This window comes from Meriones unguiculatus, chromosome 14, assembly GCF_030254825.1.
Source record: "Meriones unguiculatus strain TT.TT164.6M chromosome 14, Bangor_MerUng_6.1, whole genome shotgun sequence".
In the NCBI taxonomy this organism is placed as follows: Eukaryota; Metazoa; Chordata; class Mammalia; order Rodentia; family Muridae; genus Meriones; species Meriones unguiculatus.
Genome location: NC_083361.1, coordinates 35006411 through 35019261, shown reverse-complemented (window position 1 = coordinate 35019261; position 12851 = coordinate 35006411). Strand labels below are relative to the sequence as shown.

The following is a 12851-nucleotide window of genomic DNA, read 5'->3' as shown; positions in this document are numbered from 1 at the left end:
ATCTAAGCCTTCAGGTGGTGACCAGCATGGCTTAGGCACAGTGGGTAACTTTGCTTCTAAGGTAATGGAAGAATTGTCAGGTTTTGATGGTTTGGCAATGTTGTCTAAGGAGACTGGCAAAATAGCAGCCCAGAGGGGGGTTTCTGATTTTCTTTTGTAGTCTTCATTTATTCCATTTTGAAAAAGATTGGGGAGAAAGCTGAAAATCAATTCTCTGGCGTTAAAAAGGATTGCAGAGTTGGCTATGCACCTAGAAAGTTTGTGAATAGAGGGTAAGGTGCTTGGAAAGCAAAAGGAGCCAGTGGGAGGAAAAAATGGGGCTCAATCTTGGTGTCTTCCCTTTCATGGTGTGGGAAATTCTCCACACCATGAAAGAGGGAAGGAAAATAGGCTGGAAGGCAGGCTGCTGCCTTGCCCTGCTCAACACTTGCTACCAGGTGTCTATAGCACTTCCATGAGGCAAGTGGCTGGGAAGAGCAGAAGGCTGTACAGGGTAATCATGTTCCTTTTGAGCCAGGTACACCACCAGAGGAGTTGTCTAGGCCTATACAGCCACCATCAGCCTTTCCAGTCTTTGTGTAGCATATGCCTGCTAATGATGGTGAAGAGGCTTATGATGAGATGACATCGCATCCAATAGACATGCTAGATTTAAAAGAGTTTAAAGAGTCTATTTTAAGGTATGGGATGCAGTCACCATTCATTAAACAAGGATAAATAATTGGGCTATGCAAAACAGACTCATTCCCAAAGATTGGAAGAGTTTGGTGTCAGCTGTTCTAGAAGCTGGTCAGCAATTGCAATGGTTATCGTGGTAGAGAGACAAAGCCATGAAAATGGAACAATGTAATAGAGCAAGTGGGATAAATGTTAAGGACTAGCTGCTTGGTGAAGGACGTTATGCTGATTTACAAGAGTAAATCCAGTTTGATGTCACACTTGAACAATTCCTCACTGAATTCTTACAGAGATTGACTTATGCTGTCGATAGAGCCAGACCAGATCCTGAAACCAGAAAGTTGTTGATGGAGATCTTGGCATTTGAAAATTCAAATATGGAATGTAAGAGAGCAATTAGATCATTAAAAGCATGAGGAGCCCCAGTAGATGAATGGATAAGAGAGACAGCTGACGTTGGCTCTCAGGAGTGGGACCTGCCCTGGTCAGGACAGAAAGACTAGATAGCACCTGTAAGGGACACTAAAACCCTAAGAGATGAGTGGGAGGCATGATGGCACAGGCCTGCAATCTTAGCACTGTCTAAAAAATAAAAGAAGTGACTCATAATAAAAACTAATTTTTAAAATTCCCTCAACTCATGACAGGCTTCACCTCTTACTCCCTCTCCACACTCAAAACCTTCCAGCTGTACTGGCCTCTGTTAGTGTCCTTGTTGTGTCCGAATCTTGAGAGCCCAAAAGACCACCACCAGAAGTCCAGTCCGTTGCAAAACGTGAGGATCTTTTTATTACAAGCTACAGCTTGGGCTCACATACTGTCACCTCCGTAGTGGTGAGAGCCGATAGCCTCATGCTCAGGTTAGTTGGGTGATTTAAAGATTCTGGATTCCTGCCTGGCAAGCATCTATTGGTTGAAACACAAAAAGGGATGTTGCATTTTGAATTGATTGGCTATAGGAAGGCCCCTAAACCATTAATGGTCTGGCTTCCCTTCCTAGGGGATGGGCCAGTTTCCTAGCAACTGTATCTCTAGTGGGCAGGAAAGAATGTAGTAAAGCTAGTTCTTCCCCTCAGGGCATTAAGGCTAGTTCTTCCAGGAAACCTTTCCTGGAACTTATCTCCTCTTGGCTGGCCTTACTAAAGGCTTGTGCTTTAAACTTTAAAATAAGAGCCACTGATTTTTAATCCTTTGGTCTCTCATCCTCAGAGTCTGATTTCTCGGCCTCTGCTGTGCTGTTCCTGCTCCCAGAGCCTAATGCCTTCCTACAGTCTGATTTTGCTTGGCATTGCAGGACCTCCCTGCACATACAATGTCCAGGAGCCACTGAGTCAGCAGCATTATATTTGTATCGTGATGCTCATTCCAATCATATACTGTTAATTCTTCTTGCTGTTTAAAGTTCTCTGTGGGCTCTTGTGTATTGGCATGAAAATGAGGCTGGAAATCTTGTCTGCATTGTTTGCACAGAATCCTAACACCAATTTCTGGGCCTGGTCCATAGCAATGCTCCGTGGAATTGGGGGACTATTGACACAGAACAAACACCATGCAGACTAGAGTGGGGTGGAAGAAAGAGAGCAACCCAGTATTACAGGGCTTTCGAAGATCTCAACTGAGGCTTAATAATAAAGACACAGAGACATCTATATAGTTTCAGCTGTTGGCCTTTTGCTGGGGCAGACGCTCAGTTAGCCTCTAACTTAAACCGTGTCTCTCCTAGTGGTTCTGCCTCTGCCCCAGCCCAGCCACCAGCTCTTTATTATGCAAAAAGCCACATTCCAGTCTGAACCAATCAGCAGGAGGACAATGCCAGATTCATCTCTTTGGGTTGTCCCTTGGTATTGAGGGCCCTTTGGCATTGAGCAGCTTGCTTTTTAACACAATAAACTTCTTTTAGGCAGGTGAGGAAGGACAAGCATTTACATATAGAAAGCTGATGACAGGCCATAGAGGAGACTGTACCAAATATTCTGCCAACACTTAGCTCTGCCAGCAAGTTATTGAAAATACAGGGACATACCTTCATACAGTGTAGGGGAAGGTCACCCCAACAACCCAGCCACAGGGAAGGAAGAAAGGAAAATTCATGTGCAGGGATCCTCCCAGAGTCCTCCATCTTCTTCATATGTGATAAGCAAGAGATATGCAAGGGGTCCTTAAAGTGGACACAGGTGGCCCTGGGTCTGGGAGCACAGCTCTGGTGCACAGTGGGAGTCTGGGCTTGGGTTTATTTTAGATGTTTATGGGGTTCTGGGCAAGGAACCCAGGGCTTCTTGCATGATAGGCAAGCGCTCTTCCAACTGAGCTATAGTCTCAGGTCTGTCAGGTGAAGAGAGGTTGGTTGGGCCTGAGATGGGTGTGGCCTGTGTTGTGAGTGGGTTTCAAAGTGTTCCCCAGCCATCTAGGATTCCCTGAGGATCCCAGGCACCAGGTGCCTCCCAACTTTCCACCCAACCCCAGCCTGGAGCTGCAGGCTGACTTCCCCCATGGGCATTCTGGGGAGGGAGCAGAGGACTGGAGAACCTTGGAGCCTGTATTGGGCTTGGTTGTCTCTGGTCTCCTGGGCCCAGAGTGTGAGAGATGAAATCAGATGTCACCTGGGGGCTACCAGCAGTGAGAGTCTGGCAGAAGCTGTCAGGAGTCACCAAAGGAGATGTAGGAGTAAGCAGAATGTCATCAAATAGGTCAAGGGTCGAGGCGTCCAGGGCGGCTAGGCTCGGGCTGGGGCTGTTCTGAGGCACTTCCATGGGGGCCTCAGCACATGCCACCCCCACAAAGGGGGATGGAGGCGCTGGTGGAGGTGGCCTTCGGGGTGGTGGTCTCTGGGCAGGTGGTTTTTGAGACAGGATGGACAGGGCCAGGTGCTGGGTGGCAGCTTCAATCTTGGCAAACTGCCTGGAGAGAGAGGGGGTGGGGAGATTCAGCTGTAGGCCTACCCAAGACCCCTCCTTGAGTACTCTGCACTTCACCAGAGAGCCAAGTCCTTTCCCTCCTACCTTCTCCCTTGTTTCCTGGGCCCTGCTTGCATTTTCTTGAGTCTGACAGGTTAGTACGTCTTTCCAGGGAAGTCTGGATCGCTGTGGGGTTGTGCACTACACAAGGAAGTGTCTTTAGGCCAACCCCAGGTGGGAGCATCTTGACAGTGAAGATTTATTAGAGCCCTATTCCAGCATGTAAGAGTGAACCGTGTCAGGCAAAGAGCGCCTTTCCAGTCAGTCCAAAGGGGAGCTGTGGGCTAGCGTGCGGTGCCATGTTGGTGAGTGCGCAGTCTGAAATTTTTTGCCCACTCCCTCGCTCCCTCCTGTCTTTTGCCAGAAGCTATAACACTGATCTCTCCTGGCACTTCCACCCCAACAGCAGTCACATGGATGATTTCATAAACAACTGGGGATGAATTGTGTCCCCCCAAATTCTTTTATTTCTAAAAATTAAGTTATTAAAATTAAGCACTCAGGGAGGCAGAGGCAGAACTCTGAGTTCGAGGCCAGCCTGGTCTACAAAGGGAGTCCAGGACAGCCAAGGCTGCACAGAGAAATCCTGTTATTTAAAATAACTTAATAAATCCTGTTATTTAAAAGTTATTTAAAATAACTTTTAAAAAACATTTATTTTGAATGTATGTTCCCTCTCTCCACACTACACATGAAGGTCAGAGGGCAGCTTTATTTGAGTTTCTGCCTTTTTTTCATATATTCATATGAGTTTATCTGGGTGCCTGTAGAGGCCAGGGGAAGGTCAGAGGTGGCTCTGAGCTCCCTGGCATGTGTGTTGAGAACTGAACTCTGTTTTTGTTTTGTTGGGGTTTTTGTTGTTTCAAGACAGGGTTTCTCTATGTAGCCTTGGCTGTCCAGGACTCAGTTTGTAGACCAGCCTGGCCTTGAACTCACAGCAGTCTGCCTGCCTCTGCCTCCCTGAATGCTTGGATCAAAGACACAGCTGAGAACTGAACTCGGGCCTCTTGAAGAGTGGTTATTTTAACCATGAGCCATCTCTTCAGCTCTGTTCCTTTTATTTTACTCAGTAACTCAGGCTTGGTTGCAAGTACAAAGACCTGCTGAGCTGTCGAGCTGACCCATAGCTATTAATCTGTAGGAGTCAGTGTGGGTTGAGGCCAGGAAACTGGAAAAGGGAGAAATGAAGCCCTGGGGAGGGAGCTGTGGAGGATGTAGAACACCTGTGACACAGAGGAAAGAGGGGTGTGGGTGGTAGGGTACAGGTGGGGAGGGGCAGGGAGACGGGGGAGAGAAACAAGGTGGGGAGATCAACCCAAACTAAGTATGTTTACAAACCCATAGTTGAGGTTCACAGCACAGGCTGCTCTTGCAGAGAACCCACTTGCATTCCCAGCGTGCATGGACGTTTATGACCATCTGTAACTCCAGTGCAAAAGAAGCTGACGCCCTCTTCTGGCTTCTGGGGGCCCTTCATGCATGTGGTGCACACACATATACACAGGCAAAACACTCACATAAAATAATAAAATAAATAAATCTTTAAAAATTAAGAAAATCTTATGAGGAAACCAATTACTTTGTATGCTAATTTAATTAGTACACCAATTTTTAAAGTAAAATTTAAAAGAGAGTCAGCTGGGTATGGTGGCAAACACCTATAATCCCAGCACTCAGGGAGGCAGAGGCAGAACTCTGAGTTCGAGGCCAGCCTGGTCTACAAAGGGAGTCCAGGACAGCCAAGGCTGCACAGAGAAATCCTGTCTTTAAAAAAAAAAATGTTTTTAAAGAGAGAGGGAAAACCACATCTGTAATGAAGTCTACACACAACTGACTGTGGAGCATTAGAATGTTGTAGAATTATTTCAGGCTAGCTTTACTTTCCTTATCAACTGTGCATGCTAGGTACAGTGGCACATACCTGTAGCCCAGAGCTTGAAAGATGGGAGCAGAAGGATCATGAGTTCAATGTCATCCTTGGTCACATAGTTAATTTGCAGACAGTTGATGTGAGATAATATGCCAACAAAGTGAAAATTCCAGAATCAGGGTGGAAAGGGGGGGGGAGAGCATAGTAGATAGATAGATAGATAGATAGATAGATAGATAGATAGATAGATAGATAGAATATTAAACAATAATCCAAAATCAGCTGGGCACAGTGCTACACATATGTAATCTTAATTCTCTTAGAGGCTGAAGCAGGAGGATTAGTGAGTGTTTGAGATCAATCTGGCCCACATAGTGAATACCATGACATAGAAATACTCAATCTCAATCTCGGGCTGGAGAGATGGCCCAGAGGTTAAGAGCATTGGTTTCTCTTCCAAAGGTCCTGAGGTCAATTCCCAGCAACCACATGGTGGCTCACAACCATCAATTATGAGATCTGGTGCCTTCTTCTAGCATTCAGGCAGAACACTGTATACATAGTAAACAAATAAATAAATAAATCTTAAAAAAAAAGAAATCTCACAACAACAGCATGTGTGCAAACACACACACACACACACACACACACACACACACGCATGCATGGAACAATTACTCCCTTAGGGTTGGGAACATAGCTCAGTAGAGTGCTTTCTATTGCACAAATCCCTGGTCAGATCTCCAGCACTGAGAACACTGGGTGTGGCTATAAACACCTTGCTCAGTGGAGGCAGGAGGATCAGAAGTGTGCTCACTGTGAATGAGTATAACTCATTATGAATCAAGAGTCGAGGGCTGAGTAGAGCATATGGTAAGCTTAAATGTCATACAACTAATTGTCATCACTGCTACTGTCTTCATTACAGCTGACACTATCATCACCACCACCACCATCAACACCATAATCATAATCCTCATCACCATCACTATCATCACCATCACCAGCATTACTGTCATTACAATCATTATCATCATCCCCATCGCCATGATAGCCGCTCTTTCCAACCATCAGTGCCTTTACTCTGGCTCCGGCTGCTGCCTCGATGCTCAGTCAGCCCCTTCCACCTGTTTTTCCACACCTTTGTGCAAACCCACTCTCTCAATGATACTTCCTTGAAAACAATCACACCTCCTGATATCCCATTTCTCCTTCCATAACATTTTTCAGCTTCTAACGTAGTATAAATTTAAAGTCCAGGTAAAAAATTTACATAATGTAAAATTTTCGGGTTTTTTTTTTGTTGTTGTTTTGTTTTGTTTTTTTGTTTTTGTTGGTTGATTGATTGGTTTTGAGACAGGGCCATGTGTGTAGCCCAGGCTGGACTTGAAATCCTTGTGTAACAGAGGATGACCTTGAATTCCTGATCCTCTTGCTTCTTTGAGGTGGCATGATGGTTGAAAGAGGAGGATTGGGAATTCAAGGTCAGCCTTTGCTCTGTAATTGTGTTTGAGGCCAGCCAGGAACACACAGTCCACCTCCACCCACTAGGTGCTATGCTTACAGGCTGTGCTTCCATGCCTGGCTTTATGTTGTAGTAAGGATAAAACCTGAACTTCATTCCTGCTGAGCAAGCATGGTACAAAGTTGTTACAAAATAATTCCAGCTTTGTATTATTGAAACTTCAAGTCTGATACTGGAATACACTGTTAATTCATGTGGCTATGCTAAACATCATTTCAACCCACATCTCTCACTTTATATGTTATTTTGCTAATTTATTATTTATAGTTTTTATACTATGGAAAGGACACTAAACAAACAGTAAATCTGAGTGGCTTTTTTGTTTTGTTTTTTGAGTACAAATAAATCAGAAGAGACAACTTGCAACACCAACAATGTATTTGGCCCAAGACAAAGGAACAAGACAGTGGGTTTTCAGGGTTTGCAGGGTGTGATGGCACACGTCTTTGATCCCAGTACTCAGGAGAAAGAGGCAGGCATATCTCTATGAGTTCAAGGCCAGTCTGGTATACATAGTTCCAGGACAGTCAGAAAGATTCTGTCTCAAAAACAAAACAAATCAAAAATTGTTTTTACTTCTTTGATCTTTCTTTCTTTCTTTCTTTCTTTCTTTCTTTCTTTCTTTCTTTCTTTCTTTTCCCCTCCTCCTCCTTCTCTTCCTCCTCTTCTTTTCAGTTGTTGTTGAAGAAGTTTTACACAGAAGATTAGAAGCCATTTGGCATTTGAAGCAAATAAAGGGTGCTTCAGGAGCTGATGGAAAATATTTGAGTAATCACTTAAAACCATATTCTTCTATACAACAAATAACTATTTAGTTGTTGTTTGAGACAAGGTCTCACAAGGTAGTCTTGGCTGTCTTGGAACTCACTGTGTAGACCAGGTTGGCCTCGAACTTACAGAGCTCCTTCTGCCTTTGCCTCCTAAATGCTAGAATTAAAGGCAAGCAACACCATGCAAAGATCAAGAACTATTTCTTGATTGGACTGTGGCATACAATGAAAAATGGGCGTGGTAGTACATGCCTTTAATCTCAGCACTCAGGAGGCAGAGGTAGGCAGATCTCTGAGTTCAAGGCCAGCCTGGTCTACAAATCAAGTCTAGGACACAGAGAAACCCTGTCTTAAAAAAAAAAAAAGAAAGAAAGAAAAAGGGTTTTATTCAACCACAGATGATGGCCAGCTCAACAGAGAAGAAACTCTACAGCACATCCCAAAGCTATTTGGAGAAAAAAAAAATTAGAGTTCACTACAGTTCAGTAATTTGAAGCCAGTCTCATCCCTAATCGTTTTGAATCTGAGAAGCAGGATTGGCAAGTCCCTGAGATGCACCTGGAACTTTGATTCCCAAGGCTGGCATGGGCCTACAGAAAAGGCTCAGTTCTTTTCCACGACAATGCCTGACTTCTCATCAATAATCCAATTTTTAAAAGTGGAATGAATTGGGCTGTGAGGTTTTGGTTCATCTGCCATATCACCTGACCTCTGGACAACTGACTGCCACTTCCTCAAGCACCTTCATATATGGTTTCTTTTTTTTTTTTCATAATAATTTTCCCATTTTGAAAATACTCTAATTATACAGATAATATGTTTTTTATAACAGTTATTTCTCATTCCATGAATATGTTCTTTTACTATCATCTGCCTTTTTTTTATGCTATTACCTCCCCTCCAACACTACACATTCCCATATTTTATCTTCCAATTAATTTCATTTTTAATTAATTAATTAATTTATTATAATTTATTCACTTTGTATTCCATCTGTAGCCCCCTCCCTTGTTTCCTCCCAGTCCCACCCTCCCTCTGTCTTCTCCCTCTATGCTCCTTCCCCAGTCCACTGATAGGGGAGGTCCTCCTCCCTTTCCATCTGTTCCTAGCCTATCAGGTCTCATCAGGAGTGGCTGCATTGTCTTTCTCTGTGGCCTGGTAAGGCTGCTCCCCCCTCAGGGAGAAGTGATCAAAGAGCCAGCCATTGAGTTCATGTCAGAGACAGACCCTGTTCCCCTTACTTAGAGAACCCACTTGGAGACTGAGTAGCCTATGGGCTTCATCTGAGCCTTCCACAGGGGCCTCTGAAATACTCTATCCATCAGAGTATCAAAGGAGATATTGAGACTCATAGCCAAACTTTGGGCAGAGTGCAGGAAAACTTATGGAAGAAGAGAGAGATAGAAAGACCTGGAGGGGACAGGAACTCTACAAGGAGACCAACAGAATAAAAAAAAAAAAAACAACAAAAAACTAGGCACAGGTGGTCCTGTAGAGGCAGATACTCCAACCAAGGACTGTACATGGAGAGGAGATAGACCCCCTGCTCAGAGGAAGCCCATATATGGTTTCTAAAGATTTATTTTAATTATGTGTATGGTGTGTGTGTGTATGTGTGTGAATATATGCATGTGAGTGTAGTTGCCTATGGAGGCCAGAAGGGGGCTTCAGATCTCCTGGAGCTGTTTAGATACAGGTGGTTGTGTGCAATCTAATATAGATGCTGGGAACTGAACTTGAGTCCTATGGGAGAGCAGCACTCCCTCTTAACCCTTAACCTTTCTGTCTAGCCAGGCACAGTGGCACATGCCTATACCCCCAGCATTCAGGGAGGCAGAGGCAGACAGATCTATGTGAGTTTGAGGCTGCATGGTCTACAAAGCAAGTCCAGGACAGTCAAGGCTACACAGAGAAACCCTGTCTCTAAAAACCAAAACCAAAACCAACCAACCAAACAAACAAACAAACAAACAAAAACCCCTCTGTCTAGCCCCTCCAAGCCTGAATTTTTACACTACAAAAACGATAATAATAAATAATCCTTCTTTTCGGCAAAAATGTGTTATTATGGTTTTGAATAAAAGGTGTTTCTTAGCCAGGTTGGTGGTGCACACCTTTAACCCCAGCACTCAGGGAGGCAGGGGCAGGCAGATCAATGTGAGTTCAAGGCCAGCCTGTTCTATAAATTGAGTCCAGGACAGCCAAGGCTACACAAAAAAATGCTGTCTCAAGGAAGCTATTTTTTTATCCATACACAAAATATGCCTAATTAAAAATAACTTTTAAAATACCATATATGGCAGTGATTCTCAACCTTCTTAATGCTGCAACCCTTTAATACAGTTTCTCATGTTCTGGTGACCCCAACCATAAAATCATTTGTACTACTTCATAACTGTAGTTTTGCTACTGTTATGAATCATAATGTAAATATCTTATATGTGACTCCAAAGGGCTCGTGACTACACAGGTTGAGAACCACTGATGTATGAAGCTGCTTGAGAAAGCGGAAGTCAGTTGTCCAGAGGGTCAGGTGAATATGGCTGACGAGGCAAAAACCTCACAGCCCAATTTGTTCCACTTTTGAAATCTGGATGTTTGATGAGCCTACTTATAATGATTCAAAATACATAGTTCAAAACTACAGTTCCTTTCCTATCAACCTAATAAAATACATACTTTCCTGTCATCTGTCAGGCACCTATACCTTCCTAGACAAGATTTCACTATGTAATCCAGGATGGCCTTGCGCTTCATATATAGAGCAGGCTGACATGGCACTAGCAGCAATCCTCCTCCCTTGGCCTCTCTAGTGTTGGGATTATAGGCACAATGCCACCATATCTTACCAGTATTCCCTAGCTTGTACTTAGCCCCAGGACTTTTTGTGCTCTCCGAATGGGACCCCTTACCTGTTAACCACTGCCTCTCTGCCAGTTGGCACCTGGAAGCTTTGTTGGGATTCGCTCTTAATGGGATCTGGTTGGATAGCCGAGATCCACTCATTCTTGATTCTTCTTTTCAAGGTACATCCACACCGTGGTGCCTTGTTATGTAACCTGGCTGACCTCTTACATGCTATGTAAACTGGCAGCAAACTGGCAGCGACCATCCTGTCTCCGCCTTAGGCTTGTTAGGATTACAGTCGTGTGCCACAATGCCTGGCTACACTTATTTCATTCAGGCCATTTCTTACCTTCTGCCTCCCCAGCAGGACTCGGGCTCTGTGGAGGCTGGAGATATCACTGGTTTTGCTCAGTGGTGGATGTTGATTCTAGCACCGACAAGGAGCACGGCAATGCACACAAAATGGTGCTCTGGGGCCTCTCGGGCCTACCCAGAGCCTCCCTCCCAGTACCGCTCACCTGCAGATCTGGTTGTGTAGAAACCTCCGGTGGTTGGGCCTGCGCCTAGGGGGTCGGGCTCGCCTGGGCTGCAGGGCTCGCAGCATGGGGGCCGAAGCCCCGCTCACGAAGGCACACAGCTCTCGGGGCCCAGGCTCGGAGACCTCAGGGACTACAGGGGACCCAGGGTGCATGGCCGGTTGCTCAGGAGTCACAGTGCAGATCAGAAATCACCCTCAAATGGGACAGGAGTCAAGTTCTGGTTTTGCAGAATGAGAAGACACCCTGGCAATTAGGCTGAGACCTCACTCTGTGTCTGTCCCACCGTGAATGCTGGACGCTGATGACCGCTGATGACGGCAGGTGAGGGGCTAATATAAGAAGGCAAGGGGCGGGGAGGGAAGGGGGTGCCCAACACATCTCCTACATGCCCAATTAACACATAGTTGGGCCTGGGATATAAAACAGGGAAGCGTGGGTGCTGAGGCAGAGAAAAGCTCTTGGAGATAGCCAATTAAGGGGACAAAAGCCTCATTAGCAAGGCCAGGCAGGGCGCAGTCAATCGCAGCGATTAATGTTGAGAGCCTTTAAAAGGAGATGGGTGGAGCGGGTTGTTGGTGGCTAGAAGGAGAGGGGTGCCAGCACCTCCAGGTGTTGGTCAGACACTCCACATCAGCCCGTCATGCCCAGGCTCACCCCAGCACCCCAGGGCCAGAATCATTAAGGAGAAATTGAGGCCTTGGTCTCTTGGTGTCTCAGGGGCTCTGGCTGCTAAATCCTGAGAATCACCCAGTGGAGTGAGCAGGGGATCAGGTTAGAGTTCCCAGGGGTGGGGAGAAGAAAACACTGTGATGGGGGTGGGGGATTTTGGTGGTTCAGAGATTTATTTTTATGCATGTATGTCTGTGTGAGGGTACGTGCATGTGAGTGCCATTTTGGGTAGAGGACATTAGATCCCTGGGAGATGGAGTTACAAGCAGTTGTGAGCTGCCTGATGATGGTGCTGGGCATAGAGCTTGGTTCGCAGTGCTGAGGGTCAGACTCAGCCCTCTGTGACAGACACCTATATTGGGGGTACTCAGGGTCTCCATCGATCCAGTGTCTCTAGTTCCTTCTATTTCTCCCTCCTCTAAAAAGTTCCTCATTCTCACAAGCTTCATGGCTGTCAATCTACTTCTTTCATCCTTATATTGTCCCTGCCACACTCCTCAGTATTTCCCTGGTGTCTACCCAAACCCTCCTCTCTAGTGTCTCTGATTCCATCACCATGTTGGTCTTTTTTGGTTCCTCTCAGGGTCTCTTAGACTCCTTGTGTCTCTTAGGCTTTTATGTTTCTGTTTTGTTTTGTTTTTTTGAGACAGGGTCTGTGGCTCTTCCCTATCCTAAACCTCTCCCGTCCTAGGGAATTCACTTTCCTTCTCCCAGCTTCTGATTCCTGCATAACTCAGCCATTTTGGCATTCTCTTGATCCACAAGCTCTCTTTTGGTTCTCATGTGCTCTCCCCCCCCCCCCCACTGCCATGGCCTGGTTTAGTCTGGACCCTTCCAGATGCCTCTGGCTGTGTTCTTTCCCCATATGTACAATAAATCCTATAGGCAGGAGCAGTCATGTCCCCATTTTCATTCAATATTTAGCTGAGAATGTCTCTGAACTTTCTGGTCCTCCTGTCCCCACCACCCCAGGTTCTGGGATTCCAAGAGTACAGCAAC

The 12851-nt window shown here is 45.4% G+C and overlaps 1 protein-coding gene across 1 annotated transcript; it reads right to left on the bottom strand.

Moving 5' to 3' along the window:
* Window positions 1-2863: 2863 nt before the first annotated feature.
* Window positions 2864-11335, bottom strand: C14H19orf85 (chromosome 14 C19orf85 homolog). Its single transcript, XM_060367124.1, has 2 exons — window positions 11163-11335; window positions 2864-3576 (listed from the first exon to the last, which is right to left on the bottom strand). The coding sequence occupies exons 1-2, from the start codon at window positions 11333-11335 to the stop codon at window positions 3063-3065; spliced, it is 687 nt and encodes a 228-aa protein (XP_060223107.1). The 3' UTR covers window positions 2864-3062.
* Between the last annotated feature and the right edge of the window lie 1516 nt (window positions 11336-12851).

What these genes read in the sequence shown, in the direction of transcription:
- C14H19orf85 (XM_060367124.1), bottom strand. Translation starts at nt 11,335, where the DNA reads ATGCACCCTGGGTCCCCTGTAGTCCCTGAGGTCTCCGAGCCTGGGCCC. An exon ending in CTACACAACCAGATCTGCAG is followed by an intron (nt 3,577 to 11,162) that starts GTGAGCGGTACT and finishes CTCTCTCTCCAG; the next exon opens with GCAGTTTGCCAAGATTGAAG.